This window comes from Schistocerca gregaria, chromosome 1, assembly GCF_023897955.1.
Source record: "Schistocerca gregaria isolate iqSchGreg1 chromosome 1, iqSchGreg1.2, whole genome shotgun sequence".
NCBI lineage: Eukaryota > Metazoa > Arthropoda > Insecta > Orthoptera > Acrididae > Schistocerca > Schistocerca gregaria.
In genome coordinates this window covers 277,236,543-277,264,517 of record NC_064920.1, presented here as the reverse complement: position 1 = coordinate 277,264,517, position 27,975 = coordinate 277,236,543, and the positions used below count along the sequence as shown (strand labels likewise).

At 36.5% G+C, this 27,975-nt stretch overlaps 1 protein-coding gene across 1 annotated transcript in view; it reads right to left on the bottom strand.

Annotated features, from left to right (window-relative positions):
- Nucleotides 1-27,975, bottom strand: part of LOC126340649 (potassium channel subfamily T member 2) — a 1,715,804-nt gene that overhangs the window by 41,156 nt on the left and 1,646,673 nt on the right. Inside the window, exons 23-24 of the mRNA XM_050001706.1 lie at nucleotides 16,465-16,650; nucleotides 12,592-12,780 (exon numbers count right to left, since the gene is read on the bottom strand). Of these exons, the coding sequence (XP_049857663.1) occupies nucleotides 12,592-12,780; nucleotides 16,465-16,650 (375 nt within the window). The remainder of the gene's footprint in view (nucleotides 1-12,591; nucleotides 12,781-16,464; nucleotides 16,651-27,975) is intronic.

The window sequence follows — 27,975 nt, the reverse complement described above, 5'->3', positions numbered from 1 at the left end:
TGTAGAAAAGGATAAGTTATGCAGATGAGTATGAAAAACAATACTGTAATGTTCAAATACTGTACTGATAGTGTCCTGTTTGACACAGTCATGTATATCTAGGCCAAACACTGCAGAGCGATATCAAACGGAATGAGGATGTAACTTTGGTAGTAGAGAAGGTGAATAGTTACCTTCAGTTTACTGGGAGAAATCTGGTGGAGTGTGGCTCATCTACAAAGGAGATTAGTGTGACCCATTCTTGGGTATTGCTCAGATATTTGTATTTCCCATCAGATTGGATTAAAAGAAGACAATGAAGCAATTTAGAAGTGAGCTGCTAGATTTCTTACTGGTAGGTTTGATCAACATGTGAAGATTATGGAAATGCTTTATGAACTCAAATGAGGATCCCTGAAGGGAAGACAATATTTTTTATTAAACACTACTGAGAAAATTTAGAGAATTGGCATCTGCTGCTAACTGCAGAACAATTCTATGGCTGCCAACACACATTTTGCTTAAGGTAGTTTTTCCCTCACTCTATTTGTGAATGGAACACAAAAGGGAATAGCTCGTAGTGGTACAGTCCCCCCTCTGCCGTGCACCATATAATGGCTCGCAGGGTATGTCTGTCGACTTAGATTGTGGAATGATGTCATGTACTGAGCAGCAGTAATAATTATAATAATAACAACAATAACACTTTATTCAACATCAAATGATTCATTGCATATGTATAAAAACAGGTTACAATTCTTGATACAGAGCACAATAATACATTCTTCTGAATATGGCATTGATAAACAAAATGATTAAATTACAAATAAAAATGATTTGCTTAATACTATTTACATTTTTTTTAAGCACTTCTTATTCTGTACGTAAGTATGGTATTCTTCTAATGTGTAAAATCGATTTTGTAATAAGAATTTCTTTAACTGAAATTTAAAGTTCATTGTGGATAGGATGATAACTTTACTGCGAATTGCATTGGCTAACTTTAAACCTGCATATTGTGGTCCCTTTTCTTTGTTTCTGGTATAGTACTGATACAAATCAGAACAAATGTTGAGTTGCAGTCTTTTAAAAAGTAACATGAATTTTAGAATGTACATGTATACTACAGTTGGTATACCAGTTCTTGGAAAGAAACCACAGCATGAGTCCTTATATTTTGCTCCACAGATGATTCTTACATCTGTTTTTTTGAAGCAGCAATAGCTTATTTTGACTTGCCTTGGTTGTTGCTTCCCAAATTTCTATCCCATTATTAAGGTGAGAGGAGAATAGAGCATGGTATGCAGTTTTTAGGATAACAGTGTCTTTGCAGAACTTGCTAATCATATTAATTGCAAATATATTCTTAGATAATTTACATGCTAAGAGTGTCAACATGTATGCCCCATTTTAGATTGCTTTGAACAGTTAAATCAAGAAATTTTGTTAAATGATTCCTTTTTACACACAATGTATGTATAATCGAAATACAGAACTGTTTTGGAACTCTGAATCCAATATCTTATGTCATTTACATAAATCAAAAACTGAAGAGAATCCAGTGCTGAACTCTGCAGTGGTCCATGTTTTATATTAGTGATTTTGGATTTGTGAACACCACTTTCAGTTTTAAGCAGTACAAACTGTTTTTGGCTACTCATACAAGATTTTATTAGGTTGTGAACAGTTCCTCTGATGCCAATGTTTCATACCTTTTCTAATAGGATTATGGCATTCACACAGCCAAAAGCTTTCTCAAGGTTGAGGTATATACCTGCAACATGTTGCTTGTTCATCATGCCACTTATTATCTCTCCAATTAACTGAGCAGCTGCTGTGCTAGTTTATTTACATTTTAACAATTCATTTTGATTTTCAAACATTAGGTTGCGCATCTGGAGAAAGTTTGTAATTCTGCTCCATATGACTTTTTCAACTATTTTGGAAAAGACTGGAAGTATTGAGATAGATCTGTAGTTTTTAATTTTTAGTTTGTCTCCTTTTTTAAAGATTGGTGTTACCTGAGCTATTTTTAGTCTGTCTGGGAAGGTGCCTGATTCTATTATATTATTTTATGCTGCAGACAGAGGTACAGAAACATTTTGTCAGCACACTTTTAATACTTAATACTGAGGCCATCATGCCCTGCAGAACTGGAAGATTTTAGAGAACTAATGATGTTAATTATTTCTTTGCAATTTGTGGGGGTAGATATATGCTATGCTTTGATGGATTGCCTTTAAAATTATGCTGCTGGTTCTTATGTTTGTCATTGATAGCTTCCCCTACTGAAGAAAAATATTCTTTGAATATATTAGCAATTTCAAGTTGATCTTTTACTACCATCTCATTGTGGCCAATATTAAAGTATATACAGGATTTGTCTCTACCTGTTCTAAAACTGTTTATTGATACCCAGACACCAGTAGTAACATTCTGTGAAGCCTGAATCTTGTTTTCAACATGGTTGCTCCTGGTCTGTGTTAATATATCTTTATAGTATTCTTGATAAGTTTTGAAGGCCTCCTTTGGCTTGAGATTTTGTCTATTATTAAACAATGTACTATGGAATAATTTTAATTTTTCCCTTGCTTAATTGACATCATTATTCATTCCAGATAATTTTGTTTGCATTTTTAGTTTGTTTAACTTTTGTGGCTACAAGTGAGCATATGGGATCAAAACAGAAGTAGAAGTCAGCAGCAAAGCTATCATTCTCAAACCATGGTGTGTATGTGCTCACATGTAGTTCAGTCTTTTGATGTTATCATTATACATAGTTCTTTTGCTTACATATAATTCCTCTTTAGTGACCAAAGGTGTCTCATTTGCCTCCAATTGAAGCTACACTGCATGGTGATAAGAAATGACTAGTTTTAGAACAGATGTACTGTATGAAAGATGTGTCATGTTTGTTATTATATTATCCATAATGTTTTGCTGCTGCCAGTCTTTCTAATTGGCTCATGGATAAGTGGGGTCAGACTGAATTCAAGTAGGAGGTGTAGCTATTTGCTGTTGACATCACTGGTTAATAAGTGTACATTTATATGTCCTGCTATTATAGTATTTAAATGGCCATTTAATCCAGAAAATGTACTGTCTATATATATATCAGCAAGCCAGACAGATTTTTGAAAAATGTATCCATACATGCCCCAGGTGTCCTATAGACAGTGATATTTGATACATTTCCTCTACCCCATTTTAGATTTATTGCAGCAAATTCTGTGATTGTTTCTATGCAGAATGCATTTACATCAACAACACTCAAATTAATTGCTATAACAGTGAAGATTGCTATGTCATTCCGAAACTTATCTTTCTTATTAAAGGCAGAACAAAATTTCATGGAGAGTGGTCAACTAATGCTAATTAGAGGGTGTAAAAATAAACACCTTTCAGTGATCACTGTAGCAAGTAGATATCAAGTTCATCTTGAGCAGATTCTGTGATGCCAACTCTGAAAAGTGTCCTACACTTGTTGTTGTTGTTGTGGTCTTCAGTCCTGAGACTGGTTTAACACAGCTCTCCATGCTACTCTATCCTGTACAAGCTTCGTCTCCCAGTACTTACTGCAGCTTACATCCTTCTGAATCTGCTTAGTGTATTCATCTCTTGGTTTCCCTCTATGATTTTTACCCTCCACACTGCCCTCCAATACTAAATTGGTGATCCCTTGATGCCTCAGAACATGTCCTACGAACCGATCCCTTCTTATAGTCAAGTTGTGCCACAAATTTCTCTTCTCCCCAATTCTATTCAATACCTACGCATTAGTTATGTGATCTACCCATCAAATCTTCAGCATACTTCTGTAGCACAACATTTCGAAAGTTTCTATTCTCTTCTTGTCTGAACTATATATCGTCCATGTTTCACTTCCATACGTGGCTACAATCCGTATAACTACTTTCAGAAGTGACTTCCTGACACTTAAATCTATACTTGATAGTAACAAATTTCTCTTCTTCAGAAACGCTTTTCTTGCCAATGCCAGTGTACATTTTATATCCTCTCTACTTCAACCATCATCAGTTATTTTGATTCCCAAATAGCAAAACTCATTTACTACTTTAAGTATCTCATTTTGTAAAGTAATTCCCTCAGCATCACCCGATTTAATTCGACTACATTTCATTATGCTCATTTTGCGTTTGTTGATGTTCATCTTATATCCTCCTTTCAAGACACTGTCCATTCCATTCAACTGCTCTTCCAGGGCCTTTGCCATCTCTGACAAAATTACAATGTCATCGGCGAACCTCAAAGTTTTTATTTCCTCTCCATGGATTTTAATTCCTACTCCTAATTTTTCTTCCATTTCCTTCACTGCTTGTTCAATATACAGATTGAATGACATCGGGGATAGGCTAAGACCCTGTCCCACTCCCTTCCCAACTACTGATTCCCTTTCATGCCTCTCGACTCTTATAACTGCCATCTGGTTTCAGTACAAACTGTAAATAGCCTTTTGCTCCCTGTATTTTATGCCTGACACCTTCAGAATTTCTCTAAGTCTACAAATGTTAGAAATGTAGGTTTGCCTTTCCTTCAACTGTCTTCTAAGATAAATCTTAGGGTCAGTATTGCCTCACGTGTTCCAAATATGGAATCCAAACTGAACTTCTCCGAGGTCGGCTTCTAACAGTTTTTCCATTCGTCTGTAAAGAATTCGCGTTAGTATTTTGCTGCTGTGGCTTATTAAACAGATAGTTCGGTAATTTTCACATCAGTCAACACCTGCTTTCTTTGGGATTGGAATTATTATATTCTTCTTGAAGTCTGAGGGTATTTCACCTGTCTCATACATCTTGCTCACCAGATGGTAGAGTTTTGTCACAGCTGGCTCTCCCAAGGCTGGAATGTTGTCTACTCCCGTGGCCTTGCTTTTACTCAGGTCTTTCAGTGCTCTGTCAAACTCTTCACGCAGTATCATATCCCCCATTTCATCTTCATCTACATCCTCTTCCATTTCCATAATATTGTCCTCAAATACATTGCCCTTGTATAGACCCTCTACATACTCCTTCCACCTTTCTGCTTTCCCTTCTTTGCTTAGAACTGGGTTTCCATCTCAGCTCTTGATATTCATACAAGTTGTTTTCTTTTCTGCAAAGGTCTCTTTAATTTTCCTGTAGGCAGTATCTATCTAATCCCTAGTGATATATGCTTCTACATCCTTACATTAATCCTCTAGACATCCTTGCTTAGCCATTTTGCTCTTCCTGTTGATCTCATTTTTGAGATGTTTGTATTCCTTTTTGCCTGCTTCATTTACTGGATTTTTATATGTTCTCCTTTGAGCAATTAAATTCAATATCTCTTCTGTTACCCAAGAATTTCTACTAACCCTCGTCTTTTTACCTACTTGATCTCTGCTGCCTTCACTATTTCATCTCTCAAAGCTATCTATTCTTCTTCTACTGTATTTCTTTCCCCCATTCCTGTCAATTGTTCCCTTATGCTCTCCCTGAAACTCTGTACAACCTCTGGTTCTGTCAGTTTATTGGAGTCCCATCTTCTTAAATTCCCACCTTTTTGCAGTTTCTTCAGTTTTAATTTATAGTTCATAACCAATAGATTGCGGCCAGAGTTCACATCTACCCCTGGAAATGTCCTAAAATTTAAAAATTGGTTCCTAAATCTCTGTCTTACCATTATATAATCTATCTGAAACCTTCTAGTATCTCCAGACCTCTTTCATGTATAGAACTTTCTTTCATGATTCTTGAACCAAGTGTTAGTTATGATCAAGTTAAGCTCTGAGTAAACCTCTACTGGGTGGCTTCTTCTTTCATTCCTTACCCCCATTCCATATTCACCTACTACATTATCTTCTCTTCCTTTTCCTACTATCAAATTCGAGTCATCCATGACTATTAAATTTTGACCTCCCTTCACTATCTGAATAATTTATTTTAGCTCATCATACAGTTTAATAGATCCGACACTTTAATAGGTTGTAATTACTACACAAATAAAGATACCTTAAAACAAATTTAACATGTGTATTCCTGAGGAGCTAGCAGTTCAAAATTATGTGTCACATCATCCCCTTTCCATTTGAAACATGTAGCCCAAAACCAAAATGGCGGATTTCAAGATGGCTACCACTGTTGCCATAGCTCCCATAATTTGCGCCCCCACCTACAGACAGCCCACACCACACGTCATTATGATTCCTCACACCGTTCAACTTTTACAGGGTATAACCAGATTTTTACCTTATCTTGTATTTAATGGAATGCATTCTCACAACCCTCAAAAGTTATTTCTAAATTTCTATTTCTATTCTGATATCATAGATGACACAAAACTATTGCCTAAGCTAGACAACATGGGGATTAGAGGAACAGCTAATAACTGGATAAAGTCATACCTGAGCGGTTGAAAACAAGTAGTTGAAGTGCAACATCAAAATTTCATCTACCTCACCCAACACTATTCAAACTATGAAACCATTAAACATGGAGTGCCTCAAGGTTCAGTTCTGGGACCTCTTCTATTTCTGTTATATGCGAATGACCTACACAAATTCTGCGAGAACATCATCCAGTTTTTTCTGATGGTACAAGTGTGCTAGTAAGTGGGAAAGAAATGGAAATACTTGAGAAGTCTACAACAGGGACACTGAACAATATTGAAAACTGGTTCAGTCACAACAAATTGGTATAAATGCATATAAGACAGTGGCACTAAATTTCTATAATGTGAAAAAAGGTAAGCAAACTGTTCAGACTCAGATTTCGACAAAGACCTTCAGAATGTAGACAACATTGAGTTCTTGGGAGTCTTAAATGGGGGATGGATATTGAACAAGTCTGTAAGAAATTAAGCACTACATGCTACTTCATGAGACTATTAGAAGGATGCTGCAACAAAGATTCTCTGAAAACTGTGTATTATGCCTATATATAGTCACAACTGAAATATGGAATTATTTTCTGGGGTAACTCTTCTCTTAGCCAAAATATCTTTAGTCTACAAAAAGAATTATAAGAATAATCAAAGGTGTAAAATGGAACAAAACTTGTAGATCACTCTTTAAAAAGATAGAAGTCCTCCCACTTCCATGTATATGAGATAACTGTGTTTATGAAAAAATACTCAATGGAAAATGCCACCCTCTTTCAGAAAAATGAAAATATCCACTCCTATAACACCAGGCAGAAAGGAAACTTTCATTTAGACCCACCCACACCACTCTGAATAACAAAGGAACCCTGTATTATGGGAAAGTTATTTATAATAAACTTCCCCCACAAATTAAATCAATAAATGACCTGGATAATTTCAAGTCAACTGCTACGGCATATCTGACTCATCACTGCTTCAATAGCCACCACGTGTTCCTTCAGGAAGTTCACTAACAATCTGTGTCTTTGCCTTAGTGATGTATCATATAAATGTTACTAGAACTTTAATGATCTACCATGTAAATGTTGCTCTAATACAAATATTAATCTTTCTGCTTTAAAATATCTTCTTTTTATTTTTGTACAATATTTGCTCTGTATATTGTAACTCAGTGATCATTTAATGTAGAAATAATGAAATCAACATAAATTTAATATTATATTTTGTTATACATTGACTTGTCTTACATCAGAATGTACTATTTGTGTACTAAATGATTACCAGGACCAACAAAACTCTACTCTACAGTTGAGGTATTCATTGATCACCTGTGAAGTTGAACAATGGAGTATGTTTTCATGTTTTTGATTATGCCTCATCTCCTTATATTCCCATCTTTTTGTAATTCCTTTAGTTTTAATTTACAGTTTAAAACCATTTGATACGTATCTCCCCCTGGAATCATTTTACTGTTTAATATCTGGTCTTAACATTATATAACCATATCTGGTTTCAAAATCTCTGTCATATCATTATATAACCAATGTGAAACCTTCCAGTGTCCCCATGTCTCTTCTCCTTCACATACACAAGCTTCTTTCAAGATTCTTTAACTGTGTTGGCAATATTTAAATTATGCTGTGTGAAGAGCTCTCTCTTTCATTCCTTTCTACCAGTCCATGTTCTCCTACTATTTCTCCAACTCTTCCTCTCTCTATAATTAAATTTCAGTCACTGATCCCACTTAAATTTTCGTCTTCCTCACATATATGAATAATTTCCTCTAACTCGTCATATATTCTTTCATTCTCTTCATCTCCTGCAGAGCTAGTTTGCACATAAATGTGTACTAACATGGTGAATTTCAGCACCATGTCTATCATGGCGGCAATACTGGATTTACTATGCTGTTCATAATAGCTTGCCTGTATTCCTATAATGTTATTCATTGTTAGGCCAACTATTCCATCACTCTTATATGCTTTTCTGTTGGTAACACTGTATTGAGCTAACTAGAACTAATGTTCTTTCTGCCACTGCAGTTTACTAATTCCCACTATATCTAACTTCAACCGGTCCATTTCCCATTTTAAATTCTCTTACCCACACATCTGATTAAGGGATCTAATGGTCTATGTTTCGAGTCACAGAAAGCCAGTTTTGTTTTTCCTTGTGACTACATCTTCCTGGATTTTACCTCCAGCATATTATACCCAAGAGGATGCATCATTACTCAGCCTTACAGTAGGGCTGCATCCCCTCAGGAATAATAATGGCTTTAGTTTCCTCCTTGCTTTCAGCCATTTGAAGTATCAGCACAGCAAGATCACATTGCCTAATGTTACAAGGCAAGAGGCAAGATCAGTCAATCATCCAGAATAGCGCACTGCATTCATGTGGCAAAACTGCACTCACTGTCTGTTACTCACTTCACCTATGTTGCAGAAGCATGTGCCTGGCACCTCCCTCACTTGCTATCACATGGTTTCACTTGGTATGACATGGCGTTCAGTCACAGAGTGTGGAGTAACAGATGGCTGGACCTGCCAAACAGCTAAGGAAGCATCGAATCTATACAGCTTCATCTCAACATAGTGGCAGTAATCGACCCTGCTAGTGTTGGAAAGGTTTAGAAGTAGGAGTTCTTTTTAGTTGTTTTACTTGTTTTCTATGGAGAAGGTGAGTGCTGTGTGCCCAAGACTCATCAAGTAGCACCACAGTGACTGAAAATGATTATGTAGAATTGAAGTGATGATCAAATATTGAATGTTGTTGAAAATCACTGATTTAACTGTGGAACTATAGATTTGCATTAATGAAAGAAGATGAAGTAATACTTGCATTCAGTCTGCAGCTAAAATCACAGACACTGAGGCGTATTTTGGACAGAACAAATAAAAAAATATGTTAATGAACATGACAACTGATTATAATTATCTACATTGTTTGTAATTAACAAAAGCAAAAAAAGACTTCAATCCAGGTACACTGTAGGTTCTCATGAGTAAATTGAAACATTGATAATATCAACTGCAATGACAGTAAAGAGGAATGAAGTGCATGGTGTAGTGATAAGCAGAGATGGGCTTTATTTGAATAAATTGCTGTCTGCATAATCATTTGAATATATACATAATTCAAACAAATTTATTTGAGAATAAATTATTTGTAGCTTAAATAATGAGTAATGTAGAATGTCTCTATATTTTCTTCATTACTAATTTATTAACAACTTGCACAGGAATATTCCTTGGTGGCGAGGTGAGTTAAATTCTAGAAGACAAAACTGAAGGTTTAGGATTAGATCTCTGACTGGCCTAGGATCTTCTCTGTCATTATCATTTCTTTCACCTTTAATTATGACAAAAATGTCAAGTCAAGTTGTCTCATGTTTCAGAGTACACATTGAAATGTAGGTCCCACTCTAACTCTTGTAAGTCAGTTCAGAGGTGGGAGAAAGTAAAGTAAACGAGAGAATAAAGCAAGAGCTCAGTGGTTGCTAATGACTGAAGATAAGATTAGATTAGATTTACTTTCATTCCAATTGATCCATAGTGAGGAGGTCCTCCAGGATGTAGAACATGTCAGAAAAACAATAATACAAATATTTATAACTCAAACAAATAAGCTAATGTACCATTCCACAGGTCCCAAGTGGAATGATCGTAATTTCTTTAGTGAACACTATGTGAAAGAATCATTTTACAAACACTAATGCACTGAATTTAAAATAGACTTTTAAACTAAAGTCTCCTAAAATGACTGTGGAATGCTGCTGACCATCCAAAGCCGTTAAAAAATGTTTTAGAATTAACTCTGAACAAGCATCCCAATAGAACATAGAAAAGTTTTTCACTGTAATAAGTGTCTATGCAGTTACACAGAGCTTTGAGATTGAAAAGTTCCATAAGAGACAAAGGGTTTCAGTATGTAAAGGAGTTCACAGTACTGCAGCCCAGAGCCAACATTTTTTTTACTGACAATAGGTCAGGATGACTAGAAGACTTTTTTTGGCCTCTTTACACCAACTGCATTAAATTCCAGCACTGTCTTAAGCACAGTTTAAAACTAAATAGTTCACATGCATTGGTGTCCAAGAGCTAGGGAGGCTTACAACAAACTACTGGCAAATATTAGCCACAGACATGTCGAAGAAATTATGTCACAACGATGTCATGCCATAAAAAGAAAATTTTATTTTGAACATTTCCTGGTAGGCGAACCTAACATAGAATCACTACGAATTATTTGCAAAAATTAATGATTTCTAAATTTTTGCTGAAGATGATTATGTTCTGAAACCTTTGTATTGTTATACTGAAATAAAGATGACTTCAGGAGATACGAGCATAATGTACTGATATCCTCTCTACATGCATAGAAAGCATTTGCTTTAGTGTGTTACAATGGCACATCTTTGCACAACAAATAAACTTTCTGATGAGAAGTTTGGGAAAAAAAGGGGGTTTTCAAAAAATTTTTCAAATTTTTTTCAAAAACTAATTAAAACAACAAAAAGTACATTTGTTTAATAAATGGCAAATAGTTAGAGGAATAAACTTTATCGGTTTTCAGATGTATTCATTAATTTATGTTTTTATTCATGGCAATGAATAATTGCTCCAATGAATATTTTTATTTGTTATTCACAAATAATGAACAATAATTTTTAATCTGCATTCATCATTTGGCCCAATGCAGATGGTAGGGAAAGCGCATTGTGCATTCACATCTGCAAATTCGCGGTTTACTTACCAGTGACTGCAAGTGTGTGATATCTGCATGGCTGTGGACAAGTGTGTGACCCTTCGTGTGGCCACAGCCAACTGTTCACTCAATTGTGTTATTAGGCAAGGAAGAATTGGTCATCTTTGGCAATCTCTGCTAACAGTCATGAAGCGTATTTGTACTCTCTCTTGCACGCACCTGCACTTGCCAGTCCTAATCTAGACTGCTGGCCCAGCAGCCACTGAAAAGCCTGTCATCCCTCTTCATCCTAACCACAGGTTAGTCTGACTTCTCTACAGATACTTCTCTACTGTGGTTGGGCCTATGGTACAGCTACCTAGCTACCTTTATCAATGAGGTACATAAGCTGCTGCCCCCCCCCCCCCCCCCCCCCCCAACCCCGGGGCAACATCCTTGATTCATGAGGACTGAAGAATGATATGAAGACTGAAAAGACAGTTGCCACAAACCCTTGAAAGAGATGAAACCAAAGACATGTCTGTCAATAAATGTATCCAGCAGTTCTGTTGGACAGTCACTAAGAAAATTAACTATCACATTGTGAAGAATCAGTTTCCCAATGTTCCACTGAAGGGGGCAATTTGATTTCACGAAAAAATAAATACATGAAAGGCTGCTCTTAACTGAAGAGTTACTCAAAATACAGTGCGTTGTTATGCATGGATCAGTTCAAGATGATTTGTTTCTGCTTTTTTGTGATCTGGACTACTGTAGCCACTGGCTGGTATAGTTAAATGTAGAATGCAGATCATCATACAAAGCATTTCCAGAACTACCATGAAAAATCCTAAGACCAGTAGATATTAAATGCAGGATATTTGAATTTTTACTTATTTGTCTATCCAGATACCTAACCATGTACAGTTAGATTTACAGTTTGTTATGCAATACATGACACTAATATATTAAGAATTATTTGACATGATTTGAAAGTGGTAAGATACTAAAATCAGGCAAATAGAATTACATTTCTCAAGCATGCGTAAGTTTTCTTTACAAGAGCCATAATGCAAAGAAAGTATTATTTTATACATAGGAAAATATTCCTACTGGAAAGTTGGCCAGATATAAGAAAGTGGTGCGTGTGCATTCACTGGAGAGAAACTTTCAAGAACTCTTTTTGAAATGAAAGTATTTGAAAAAAAAATCACTTGAAATGACTGCAAGCCATGCCACTGAAGTAGTAGTTACATATTGTTTCAGAAAAAAGGAAAGTAAAGAGTTAAAGGTATATTAAAAACAAGAAGTATTTCATAATTGTATTGCAAGAATGAAGTAAAAAGCAATGTGAAATACGAAAAAAATATACACAATCTAAAGAGCAGAAAACTTGATACTATCAAAAATTTAAAGAAAATATGTAGATAAGTAAAAATAAAACCTGAGTAACATAAATAAAACAAATTTCTCAAAAGTAATTGAAATAATATTTAAGACTCAAACACTTTCAAGTCTCATGACAATACACCAGTATTGTGTTGACACCCGACATGAGTTACTCACCATGGAAGGCACACGCACACACCCTGGCCATCGTCGAGATGAACTGCTATTACTCACGTGGGACGAATCAGCAAGTGAGGTATCCTGTGTACGATAGATACCAATTGGTATCTCACACGTTGTTGAACATAATTTCTGATACAGTCTTCCATACGTTCTGATCCACATGTCATCTTTTGTAATTTTCATCTAGAAAACAATAGTACATGGAATATATGACCTATACAAAATATAATTCCAATAATAAAGTTTTCATTCATAGATATTCCATACATATCATAGTTACGATTAATATAAAATAGTAAAAATTAAAAATAAATAAATAAAGATCAAGAGTATAATTTTAATTTCAACCTAAATACAAAGTTCACACCCACATATTTGAGTTCAAACCTTTCAGTTGTATGTCACATTCTGACCATGTTAATGGACATATTTTTTCCTCATCAGTCTCACCTTTCTCTTTGATCACACTGAGGAAAACTCTTCTTTGTTGTATGTAATTTCTGAATATTTTTTTCATCTACCTGTTTTTCTTTTGCATTTTAACAGTGGCTACTTATTGGTATCTTGCACTTTAACACCTTTGTTTTTCACATTTTTTCTTCACATATGCAATGAAAATTTTTCCTATGAACATATCTTTGTCAGCTGTTTTTGCGTCTTTAACGTGATTTTGTTGCTTTGCGCTTCCTGCTGGTTTCATATCAATGTAACCTGTAAAGTTGACTCACCACTTACCTTGTGCATTTTCTATATTTAATTAACCAAACAGTAATTATTGAGTTATGCATACCTCCCTAATTTTGTTGACTATTTCAGGTCTACTGCAGAGTTCTATGTCTTCCTTTCATCATGTTCATTCCTTATCTGTCATACAATAAAGTTCCAGTGACTCAAAACTGTTCACTGTTCATTATTATTCATATTTTTTTTATCAATTCCTAGGTTTGCAAAGAGATTCAATAGTTTCATCATCATCATCAGCCTTGTCTTTGATGAAAGTTTTTCTGTACATTTTGTAAGCTGTGAGTGGCATACATAATGTGTGGTGAACAGATTCTTGTATTTATATTACAGCTTAAATTAACCATGTTGATTCAATAATTGATAAACACTTAAATTGGGTCTAGTATTGTGTTGCTTATTTTAACGAAACTATCATGACTCAGGTGCAATCTGAAACTGTAATTAATACCTCCATTTCATCATCTCCTCAGTAATTGCTAACACAAATATAACATTTCTAAATGAACAAATTCATAATTCACTCAATTCTTATATTGCAAATTATTCTTAGTTTTCCTCATATCATATGGTTTTGTGTCAAATACTATGTTGAGAGTCTGCAGAGTCTCAAGATAACTACGTGCAGTGTTAGACACATTTTCATTCCATATCTCTGATTTGTACTACAGTTATTATTATATGAACTGATAACATATACTCATGTGACATCATACGCTTTCCCAGCATAATACGTCTTGAAAGTCTCTTCGGGTTTGCTGCTGGATACTAAAATCAAGTCGACCTGATATTTCGGTGATCCATCTGGTCACCATCTTCAGGAGAATGCTGCTTCTGTTGATGAGTCTCACTGAGAACAGTTCCCAGAAGGACACATCAGCAGAAGCAGCATTCTCCTGAAGATGGCGACCAGATGGATCACCGAAATTTTGGACTGAGCTGATTTTAGGATCCAGCAGCAAACCCAAAGAGACTTTTAATACATACTCATGCAATGTCATCAGTTGTTGTGTAAAATTCTACATGTTTATGGAGCAGAATGCAAAATGCCTGGTCTGAAGTAATAGAGGGTTTCTGGCCTGGAAGTGTGAGGGTATCTGGCATAGGCAAATAACTGATAAATAAATGCAAACAATGGAAAATCCAGGATGGAATGCAACAATATTAGAGAAGGAAAGTTGCAGCACTTCACTGTCCATCATACTATCCCTCCCCCTTCCCACCCCAGCCTCCTCCTTACCCCCACCCAGTCACCACTCCCATCATGTACTGGTGCTGCTGGTCGCAGTGTGGTTTCAGTTGTCTGGGACTGCACAGTGCGGGCTAGTTGCATTTGCGTGAGTGTGTGTATGTGCATGTGTGTAGGTGTGTCTATTGCTGACAAAGTCGTCAATGGCTGAAAGCAATAATTGTGTGAATCTTTTTTTTGTGCCTATTGCGACTCAGCATCTCCGCTATATGGTCAGTAGCAGCTTTCCTTCTTTAATATTGATAAATAAATGCTATAGAGCATGGCATGAAGTATAATCTGTAAGGTTTTTTTTTTCACCATCAATTTTGCAGAGATGGATTTTGATGATATGTGTGGGAAACCCAGCCAGTGGCATGACATTTCAAAGGTTTTTACAGAATACAAGTGTCGTCTTTTAAGTTTTAACAGAAGCAATAAAAGAAATTTTTTTCTAGGCACTTCTGCATGTGTTCACATAAATTCTGGAAATGTATTTTCTCTCTAAATGTGAAAAATTCAGCAGCTCCTTGAGGTGACAAAAATTGACATCTACAACACAAGGGACCAAATGAAAGTCATTAAGCAACAAATAAGATGAACATGGGCAATGAAACATTAATTTGGTATTGTCCTCCAACAGATAAAGAAATGTTTCACAGCTAGTATTGTCATTATGTAGAGCAATATGTTGTTTCCCATTGCATTTCTAATTTACATCAATAGTTGTGGGAAAAACTGTTGTACACCACGCAGCAGCAGCTATTCTTCAATCCTCTAAAGGAGGCTGTTCCAGATCGTGTGCGCACCTGTTGGCAGGTGACTACCATGGAACAAGTGGGCAAACTACTGTTGCACAAGTATTCAGGTAATTGGGCCATAGTCTATGCAATCCATGACCCCAGATAAATGAATGTATACAGGGACAGCCAAGTGACACATGTATGTTCCGACCAATTGTGCCAGTGCCACCTGTTTGGTAGCCTACACTATCTGTGCCTTCCCCCAGGTGAGCTAATAACCACTCATCCCTAAGGGGCTGCACTGCAACAGCTTGCTCTAAAGCAATGGGCATGAAAAGTCAAATGTAATCAAACAAACAAGCTATAATTTTCTAGGAAGTGTTTAATGAATGAACCACTTTTATTGGTTTTGGTTCATCTTGATACACCCAAACAGCTGACTGCCACTTAGTTTTCAGCTCATATGACTATATGCTATGTTCATCTCCAGTTATAATGTTAGACACAGATTTTTCATTTCCTGTATTGAATTTTATCATTTAACACAATCTATTTTTTGGGCTTTAGTCAGGTTTTGTGGAATCTATTAGACACAGATCTATTCCACATAAAATTTTCATGTAAAATCAAAGGTACTTTAGTCTATGACAGGCCTGAGGATGCCTCCATCTCATAGTTAGGTAACATGGTCATAATTTTAATTATTCTAAGCACAACATAGATGCTTTTTAGAACAAATGATTTTTGGATGACTTTCACAAAATTTATTGCTGATGGGAGCATAACCATGAAAAAATCCTGCAAATCAATTGTACAGTCTCTTCCGAAGGTGTAAAAGCTAAATGTAGCAATTGAAACATTGACATTAAGTTAGGTCTGTACAAAAACCTTCAAGATTTGCGTTCCTTTCCACAGTATGGTTTCTCTAAGCACTCTCTGTAAAAAGGAAACTACACAGTCAATTTCTGAGGTGCCATTGCTTTAACAAAATTTTAAAAAGTAATAACTTCACAGGTATATGGAGTCATCTGGCAGTTATTTTGTAAGAACTTGGGGGTGATCCTTCTAATTTCTGGAGTAATAATCTATCCATAAAGATGGAAACTAAATACACTATATCACTGACTTATTATAGAATAATTTGTGTAGACTTACAGATGTCAAAAATCCAGATCCTGGAGCTTGATCAATTCCAAGAAGAAGTCTGACAAATGTGATAACATAATCTTTAACGAACGCTTGATACAAGAGTGTATCCAACATACTAGCACTGAATACACTACCAGCTGCAAATGGAAGCCTAAACATATAGGAGATGTGTGATCCTCGTTCCTTCTCTCGCTGAAAATAAAAGCAGAAATATGTTAATATAACAAGCAACCCAAGTTTTCTCTGATACTATCACGTTATTAATTTTTATTAAAAAAAGAAACAGAAACACAAATCTACCAAACAGAATGCTTGCTTCATTATTAAGAGTACAATATTTAAGACACTAAATATATATCTAAAAGCCATCCAGATTATTATTTCATGAAACATGGTGCATTATCAACACAACAGCACTTTAAGTACTTTGCAGAACTAGGTATCAAGAAAGACGATGCAAATCTAAGAACTGTGTGGAGACAGTCATTAACTAAGATCTCGCCTTCAATTTTCTTAAAATTGTTTCAAGTTTGTTCTTCAAGTTTTAAGAATATATTGCTATGTAATGTACATAGCATTATCTCACTTTCATTCACCACAGGCACTAGACAATGACATTTGTTAATTCCTTACAGAAATATTGAAAATGAAATGTGCTACTGTTTGCAAAAAGTACGAGGTGTGTTTTTTAAGTAAGGTTCGTGTTGTTGTAGACACTAGTAGTACATGTGCATACCACAATGAGTACATGTGTTGTGTACAGGCATGGCTCGGGAACAACTGTGCTCAGTTTCAGCTCTGTAGCTAACCTGTATGGTTATGTTCTGTGTTTTCAAAATGTTTGAGACTATCAACTCACATGCCGCATGTGAGGTTCGCTCAGTGATGCGGTTTTTGTCAGCAAGGAGCCTATCTGATGCAGAAGTTCATTGACAGATTTGCGAAGTGTACGGTGATACTGTTATAAGTGAAAGCAAAGTGCATAAGGGGGTACGAGAATTCTTTGATTACAGATGATTTGGTGGTTCAGTTGAAGCGAGGATGCATGAGAACAGGCACTTCACAATAATAGGTGTCTCAAACAAATTTCCTGATGTGTCAAGATCAGTGCTTTATAATATTGTTTCTGAACACCTAAAGTTTAGGAAACTGTGCTCCCACTGGGTCCTGAAACTCCTAACAGAGGACCACAAAACCAAAGATTTGAGTGTGCAATGAAATTCTTGACTCGTTATCATGAAGAAGGTGATGTCTTCTTGAGTCAGACGGTAATTGGAGACGAAACACGGGTTTCGCATATCACGACCAAATCGAAGCAACAGAGCACGGAATGGAGACTCACATACTCGTCAGTAAAGGTGAAGGCCATACAGACTCTGTCCCAGCGCAAAATCATGGTGTCGGTGTTTTGGGATAGGCATGGTGTCTTGTTGGTCGACTTCAAGCTACAAGGAACCACTATCAATGCAGAAGCATACTACCAAATCCCTAGAAAGCTAATCAGAGCAATTTAAAACAAGAGATGCAGCTTGCTGACAAAGGGAATTGTTCTTTTCGATGACAATGCAAGACCTCACACTGCAGGTCAGACCCGCAATTTATTGGGCAGTTTTGGCTGGGAAGTTTTAGACCACCCACCCTACAGTCCTGATCTTGCGCCGAGAAATTACCATCTGTTCTTCCACCACAAACACCACCTCAGTGGCAACTGTTACAATGACGACAACGACGTGAAAATGGCAGTGAACTCTTGATTATCGGAGCATGAGGAAAGCTTTTATGAAGAGGGTATTTTAAAACTTGGTGAGAGGTATGATACACATTTCAACAAACTTGGCAACTTTGTCAAAAAATAGAATGAAGTATGTAATTTCTGAAAGTAAATTTCCTTTTTATGAAATAACCTTTCATTGTGTAATTATGTTCAAACAGACCTTACTTAAAAAACATGCCTCGTAAACACTCCGAAGTAATGGTCTGCAACACAGCATGATAAGACGATGAGTAGGACAGACGAACAATAATAACTGATTTAAATGGCAGAGGGTTTGCAAAGGCACACCAGCACCCTCTCTTGTGTGACTGGAGAGGTCAGTGTTATGAAACATTCAGTCAGTGTGGAGCCATCACATGAAGTGGAAACCTGTAAGCAAATGCCACTATGCCTCCCTCGCCAACATCACAGAGTCGAATATTGGCATGTGAGTGTGTTCCCGCAGGTGTTGATCTATCATTCTGTGACACTGCGGCTCATACAGGATATGCTGCTTCAACAGTGAGGTGTACATGGACCCAGTGGAGAGAAGAAGGCTGTTCAAAGTCCCAACAGGGTACTGGACTACAAAATGTGACCACAGTGCAAGATGACAGCCATCTTTCCTACCTGGCCATAAGAGACACAACAGCTTCATCCACACTGTTGGCATGATGTTGGAGTACTGCAACAGGTGTGGAAAATCAACAGTTCAATGCCATCTTCTGTCAGCTGGACAGGTGACATTACGTCAGCTTTCACTGACCAGAACTCACAAACACTGCAGACTGCAATGGGCTTGTGAATGTCGGCACTGGCATGCTGAGTGGCAAATGAAATTTTTTGAGATGAGTCTCACTTCAACTTGTCCTGCAGTGATGGTTGCATGTGTGTTTGACACCGCCATAGTGAACACAATCAGGCAGATTGCAGTGTTGGTCAGCATGGTGGACAAATGTTTGAAACACATGATCTTGCCTCCTACATCTTGAGTGCAATATGAACAGCTACCATTCTTCAGGAAGCCCTTACAGCCTCAGGCACTGCTCCTCCTGCAGGCCATTCCATGTGTGATATTTCAGCAGGAATTTTTCCAGCCACACATGGGGAGGCATGTGCAAGCCTTCTTTGAAGAATGGCGGCTACCACTGCTTCCCTGCACTGCTCATTCACTTGAGATGTCACCCACCAAACACGTTTGGGATATGGTCACTCATTAGTTTGTTCATTCAGGTCCTCCTGCAGCCCCAGTTGATGATTTGTGGATGCACATACAAATTGCGTGGTAGAGCATTGCCAAGCAGCATAAGCAGACACATTTTGATTCTATATCATGACATCTAGAAGCTCTGACTGCAGCATGTGGTGGCACTACTCTGTACGGAATTTTCACAGTCACAGACAATGGCGCGTAATGCTAGTCATTTATGTAGTGAGACACCCATAATCAGTTGAATAAACTTCATTGGGATCACATCCATCTGTCTTGGTGAGTCACTTTTCCAAACAGTAGTGTACTACAATTGTGTTTTCCTCAAAACCAACTGTGTTCTACATTCACCATAACCAGACGTGACTATTTTTAAACACATGCCATTATTTATTCCTACAAGTTGGCCAAATGAGCAAGGTACTAAAAGTAACAGCTTAATTGAGCTTGTAGTCAAAAGAAAAATAGTAAACAGATTTAAATTCACACAAATCACAATTTGGAACAGGTCTTTTATCTGTATATGTTGGTTCCTCTACTTTAGTCTTATTTATGAGATTTATTTGTAACTGATTCAGAACTGAATTAATGTACATCTTTTATCCGAAAATGTTGCTCCTACCACTCACTATGCGTGTGTGTATGTATGTATGCTCTTGAGTCCCGCAAGTTAAGATTAATTTTATTAATACAGCAAGAAGCAAATATTTGGTTACTGTATAAGATACGAAACTATCATTTTGACTCTTGGAATGGGAGGTTTTATGAGAATGAGACAAACGATAACCAGATATTTGAGGTATGCATAATTTATTGTTGCTGCGATCATTCTCTTATCAGTTTGTCAGCTAGCAGGATACAGGAAATTGTTGCATCTGTAGTAGTTAAGTAATATATAACACTGCGTAAAACTTGGAAATGTTAATCAATTGTTAGCTTGTCAATACATCTTTACTTTACTTTAAATATCATTTTGGCAGCTGTGTATTCATCTCCATGTAATGTAATGTCTAAAACATGTATCTGAGAACTTTTAACTCACAAGCAGTTGGTTACTCAATCTGAAGGTTTTCTTTCCAATTTTTTTCAATTTAAATTCAAAAATCTCCTAATATGCAGCATTATATTGAATGTAATCAGATATGAAACTGACCAGTAACTTCAGTAATTGAGTTGGTCACTTCAAGACTAAGAATGTACAGTAAACTGAAAGAATTTGTATTACTTTTCGGATCTTGCCATCATTTAAAATAAAAAATTAAAAAAGGTCAGTTTTGAGTTTACAGGGAGCAGCATTCAGACACACATTTCCCAGGAACAGAAAAATCATTGCATTTAAAATTATGCACTATAGAGTGAACAGTATCAAAAAAGAATCCCTAATGTTAATCAGAACTAAATATCATTCAAACAATGCTCAAATACAAATGATACTCAAACGTGATAATTAATACATGTTCTGCAAAGACCTACCTAGGCCCCTCTACAAAAATGGAGGGGAAAAAAATGTAGACTGTTATATACCGTACTACATAAGAAAAAGAATACTTATACAGGTATGCATAACCTTTAGCATTAATTGTAAAGTGGCAAACACATACCATGCGGCAATCAGTAAACAATGAAGCCAACAGCTGTCTTCCAGAATTGCTTAGTTTCCTACATAGTACAGATATACAAGAAGCTTACATAAGAGTGAGCTGTAGTCACACACATGCAAGACACTAAACTCAAAGTGAAAAACATAGTGAAGCCTTTATGTCTGTAGCCTACTGAAAAGAAAATGATATGATATAGCATAACTGATTATTTAAGAACATACATGCAATAAAATTAAATAAAAAACACTTAGTACATGTGACCAGTTAAAAACAACAGAATTCACTAAGCTTAAAGTCCTCAGTAATATTATGGATAATATTTTTTAGGTTACCAACTGCAATGAGTGTGGAGCAAAAAGTACTGCCATACATCTGAGAATGATCTTTCGAATATCAGATGCTTTGATTCTCTGCGTTTTTTGGTTTTCCTCATATTTCATGAAAATCTTATGTAACATACAATGGAATAATTTATTTCAAATAACATAATTTTCTTTTATGAGTGTCACTTATAAGACACCTCTAGTTCTGCAAAGTTTAACACCATGTTTCAGAATTTAGTGCATTTCTTCAGAAAGTGGCAAGTGAGAATTACTGAATGGCATGCTCATGTAAAATGTCAATGTTTATGCATGTTGTTATTGTCTGAATTTCAGAAAAATATTTCCAAAAGATAGCAAGTCAACTAGGAACAAAATAATTATAAGATTAACAATAAATGACTAATAACATAGGGATTCTTAGATTGCTTACCAATATCAATACAGTCTACCACTAGCATACTATTCTGCAACATATGAAGATAATGTTACTTTCTAAGGTAAAGAGTCATTGCACAAGGAAGTTAGTTTTATACTAATGCAAAATAGCATGTCATTTTATTAACTGATATGATGACTACACATAAGAGAGGAATTTATTCTGAGGGTTTGTGCTGGTGTCCATCTTGTAACTACCACTATCAAACTTTAGTTACTTTTTGGCAGATTGTGAATGGAAAGCAATGCCTATTCAATGTTATCAAAGATTCTAGCATACAATATTGCTTTTAGTTGTATAGCCACTTTTATAGAACAGTAATGTGTTGCATATTCCATACAGCAGTTGCTTCTGTTAAATCTTCATGCAAAACGCTGAGAATATTATCATCTCATAATCACCCACGATAAAGGTTTGTTCAAAATGATAATAAGAAAAATAAAGCCATAAAGCAGCAGGAAGACATCTACAAGCAGTTGAAATACTGCTTCACAGAAGCATAAAATAACAATATTGCAATAGGTATAGAGTGCAGAAGAGACTTATGTGCAATTTGTGTACAGTTCTAATAGTAACCAATGACTTAAACTATGATACTCATAGCAATATGTTTCATTTATCATTTCTGCAATGTCACTGTCATATATTTTAGCATAAGTGCAGGTGTAGTTTTCTATTTTATCAAAGAATCAAATACTCTCTGTAACAACCTATAAATATCTTGCACTCTGACATAAATCAGAAGTCATAGCATAATTATTAAATTTCATATTATTACACACACAAATAGAATTAAGTACAATCTGAATAATAAATCCTACTGAGTTTTCCCAAACAGAAATGATATCTATTACATTCTAATCTGGATTTTCCAATAAAAAACACGTTAGATCTTCTGAATGCTCATGTTTTCCATAACATAGTGTACATCTTTGAAAATGTTCAGCAAAAAATAATGATATGCTTACTTTTTCTTGAGGTTACCTCACATTACAAATATTTATAACTGCTTACACAATATCTGACACTAACAATAATTTAAAATGTAGGGAAAGATAGACTGCTACTTAATCTAAAGATGACATGTTAAGCTGCAGAGAAGCACAATTAAAAGACATCAACATAAAGCTTTCGGCTACAGCTTTTACCAGAGAAAGAGAAACACACTACATTCATTCACACAAGCAAACACACCACATGCACACATGACCCCAAACTCTGGCAGCTCGGGCCAGAAAGCAACTATCATATGGGATGGAATCAGCAATCTGCAGGGGGCGGGGAAAGGGAAGGGACAGCAGTGTATGGATGGGGGGAGAGACGAGTGGTATTTAGTGGAATGTACAGTGATGAGAATGCCAACAGGTGTGGGATCTGGGGGTTATGGGACAGAGCAGTGGTGAAAACGGAATGAAAAAGAAGAGGAGTGGGGAAAGATGGGCAGGTGCATTGGTAGAGGGTGGCAAACAAAAAGGGTGGGAGATGAGAATAGGGAGGAGATGATAGAAGAGAGGGGGATGGTTATGGGAGCTGAGAATGTATTGTAAGGATAACTCCCGTCTGGACAGTTCGGAAAAATTGGTGGTGGAGGGCAGGACCTAAATGGCTTGAGTAGTGAAACAGCCATTGAAATCAAGCATGTTATATTCAGCGGCATGTTGGACCACAGTTCACCAGAGTTCGGTGGTCAACCTTCATCCTGGTGGACAGCTGGTTGGTAGTTATACCAATCTAAAGTGCTGTACAATGATTGCAGCAGAGCTGGTAAATGACATGGCTGCTTTCACAGGAGGTCCAGCCCCTGACGGGGTCGGATAAATCTCTGGCAGGACTGGAATAGTAAGTGCTGGGTGGGTGGATTGGGGAGGTCTTGCACCTGGGTCTTCCACAGGTATATGGTGCTCGTGACAAGGGGCTGGGATTGGTGGTTGCATAGGAATGGACTAGGGTGTTGTGAAAGTTGGGTGAGTGATAGAATACCACTTTAGGAGAGGTGGGAAGGATCTTATGGAGGATGTCCATCATTTCAGGGAATAATAATAAGTAATCAAATCCCTGGTGAAGGATGTGGTTCAGTTGTTCCAGGCCAGGGTGGTAATGGGTGGTGAAGGGGGAGGATGGGAGGATTGGGGGTGTGAGGGGAAATGGTAAGGGAGATCTGTTTGTGGACAAGTATGGTGGATAGTGCCTGCCCATGAAGGCATACCGGGCATGAGATTCTTGTCGCTTCAGAAGATATGCTGTCCCCAGATGGCCAGACTGTTTGGGGAGGGATTTTTTGGTGTGAAAGGGATGACAGCTGTTGAAATGCATGTGCTGTTGATGGTTGCTAGTTTTAGTGTAGGACATCAATATCTAGGAAGGTTGCACACTGGTTTGAGGAGGACTAGGTGAAGCAGATGGGAGAGGCATTAAGGTTGTGAAGAAATGAAGGTGGGGTGTCTTGGCCCTGAGTCCAGATCATGAAGATATTGTCAATGAGCCTGAACCAGACTAGGGGTTTGGCATTCTGGGAGGCTAGGAAGGTCTCCAACCAATTGCCTGTAATCTAGCCTCCCATGCCAATGATAGCACCAACCACTTCCTTCACTGACTCTCCATCATTCCCACCTCTTTACCTCATGTATCCCTACTATGCTAACCTGTTTATGGGCCTTCTAAAGAAGACCTTCCTAGCCTCCCAAAACACCAAACCTCTAGTCTGGTGTAGATTCATTGATGCTATCTTCATGATCTGGACTCAGGGACAAGGCACCCTATCTTCATTGCTTCACAACTGCAACACCTTTTCTCCCAACCTCTTCACCAGGTCCTTGTGTGAATGAGTGGCATGTTTTTCTTTATCTGATGGAGGCTGTGATGGAAAGCTTTATGTAAGTGTCTTTTAATTGTACCTGTCTGCAATTTAACATGTCATCTTTATGAACATCTTTCCTAAATTCTTGATATCTCTATATGGACTGTCCACTGTTTGACTAAGAATGTTTGACTAAGAATAATTTGTTTTCAAAAAGGGATCATTTTCAGTATACAGACCAATTTATCTACAGATTGATTCTCCACAGAAATTAGGAACTGTGGATAGTTTAATAATGGCAATGAGCACAGACGAAGTACAATAATTGTCTGGTATACTTGTATATGGCTCTCTCTCACAATAAAACAATGTTTTGTGCTGTTCCTAAATTGGAGGATATTATTTAGTTGTCTTTCTTAAACATGATACGAAAGGTACAGTATCCCTGGAAATTCTCAATGAACCACCACAGCACTAGCCACATAAAGACTTTTCTAGTTTCATATTGCAAATAGAGGAGATTCCCTACCATTTACAGAGATACACAACGGAGTTATTAACCAAGTGAGCAATGCCATGATGGAATAAGCTTTGAGCTATTCAGAAAAAATTGTGTCCACTTTACTCTTAAGATATAATTTCTTTAAATGAACTGGTATATGTTTGGCACGTACATACAGACCAATTTGAATGTAATTCACAAACCAGAAGTACGCAACAAAAATATAATATTACACCAAAAGAAAGAAAAGAGGGAATGTGAGAATCATTTCTTTGGTTTATTGTAGATTACTCTTTGTTAAAATCATAACCACATTGAAAAATTAGCAAGCAAATAAAAAGTACAATGTTTTCAGTGAAATCATTTATTTTTCAACCACCACTGTTCTGATCTCTTGAGCATAACTTTGACAATGATCCTCTTGTTGTATGTTTAATTCCAGGTGTTGGTATTGCTCCACAGCACTGCATGCCTTTTTTACAGGGTTCTATATTGCATCACAGTATTATACAATAGGTCTTTATTCGTTTTAGCTATTTTGTCACAATTCTCATGCGAGTTCAGAAGTTTTTGATCAAGCATCCTTTAACAGATTAAATCAATTATTTATTTCAGTTATTACCTGCAGGAACTTGACAGCTCTCAATTAACAATCATGTCATTCTATTACTGTTTTATGGCCATGCCTTGTCTATGTGTTGTTGCATGCTGACAGTAAAATGGCTCTTGGTTGAATGTTTTCACTTTTCCTGACACCTAGGCATCTTTAAAATGCACATAGTCTAACAGTCAAATTGAGTACTTGCATGTAATTGTTGAATATGTTTTTTAAAGCAGTTTATTCCGATTACACTGTGGCTTGCATATACAGTTACAGAATTTGCAGCTCCCAGTGTTAGGACCCATACTTAGGAAAAAAAAAGAAAGAAAGAAAGAAAGAAAGAAAGAAAGAAAGAAAGAAAGAAAAAAGCTCAAGGGGGATTCCGGACAACTTAGGCAGAATTTGTGCTTGGTCGGATGAACAACAGCTCTTTTTAAACATATATAAATGAAAGATAATGTATATGGGCAGCAGAAACATCCATGTAATGTTTGAATATAATATAATGATATGTTGCATTAATCAGTTGCTTCAATTAAATATCTAGGAGAAGCACTGTGAAATGAAACAAAAAGGTCAGTTGCACAGAAAGAAAATAGTTGACTACAGTTTGTAGAGAGCGTTGTGGGAAAGTATAGAAATCTATAAAGAAGACACAGTACAGAACACTTTTGTGAAACATTCTTCAGTTCAATTTAAATGCTTGATATCCTTATCACATTGGATTAAAGGAAGGCACCAAAGGAATTCAGAACCATGGTGTTAGATTTGTTGAAAGTTGATTTGATCGTACAAGAATGTTACATACCGTATGTACCCTATTATAAGACAGTCATGAATATAAATATTCTGGCTAATCAAACTTACATACTTTTATTGGTATACAGTATCTGTCTAAAAAACTTAACATTGTACTTATTCTAAATTCATGCCATACATACAGAATATAAGGAGAAATAAAATTAACAGAAAAAAATGGTTTACATTAATTTTTAATCTTCACTTTCTTTTTTGCTCACTACCCATGTCAGTTGTCTTCGGTATCACTATTTTTAATAGTAGTAATTATAATAAAAATCACAGGCATCATTATATGGCATTAACCAATGAAATGCAAGGATATAGGCAATGCATTTTGTGAGCAACACTGAAACATATGGTCTAGGTTGTCACGAATATTTTGGTTAAATTGATGTTGGACTCTCCTCACCCCCATCTTTGTTGTTGGGGCAGACTGATCCATAGTATAGCAAGAGGTCTAGGTTACTCTGAAAGGTGTTCAGAGCTGGTGAAGCAAATGAATGTGAATGCCAAATAAAAGTTGCGATAACAGATTGACCTGTAGTGTAGCCTACTGTCTATGTTCATGCTATATTTGAACACACTTAGCCACATTTCTATGTTTATGTTCATAATCCACATACAATCGTATGGTGGTTAATGGAGGGTACATTGTATTATACCACTATTAGTCATTTCCTACTCTGTTACACTTGCAAATAGAGTGAGGGGAAAACACCTGCCTGTGTGCTTCTGTATGATCCTCATTTCTCTTATTTTATCTCCATGGTCCTTATGCTGCATGACTGTTTGTGGTAGTAGAATTGTTCTGCAGTCAGATTCAACTGTTGGTTCTCAATAGTGTTCCTTGAAAAGTATGTCACTTTCCTGCCAGGGATTCCCGTTTGAGTTCCCCAGGCATTTCTGTGATACTTGCATCCTGATCAAATCTGTGGGTTAAACATCTAGCAGCCTGCCTCTGAATTGCTTTGATATAGTCCTTTAATCCAGCCTGATAGGGAAACGAAAAAAATCAAGCAATACTCAATAATAGGTCACACTAGTATTCTATATGCAGTCTCCGATATGGATGAACCATACTTTCATAAAATTCTCCCAATAAACTGAAATCACCTACTTGCCTTCCCTGCTATAATCCTTATGCTCATTCCATTTCATATAACTTTGTAACATTATGTCTAGATATTTAATCAATGTGACTGTGTCAAGGAGCACAGTATTAATGATGAATTTGAACAATATGGAATTTTTTTCATCATTTCCATTACGGATGATGAACTGCAATCATGATTTGAATTGGTAATTTATTAGGGAATAAATATACAACCAGTCACTTCTTTTGGATTTTTGATATGATTTATTGTACCACTAACATGTTTTTGAGCCACTGCAGGCTCATCATCAGACAGAGATGTACAGCAACATTATATCATGAACCAAGTGTAGCTAATTGCTGTGATTATGGTGCTGGCGAAAATGAAAGAAAATTAGTT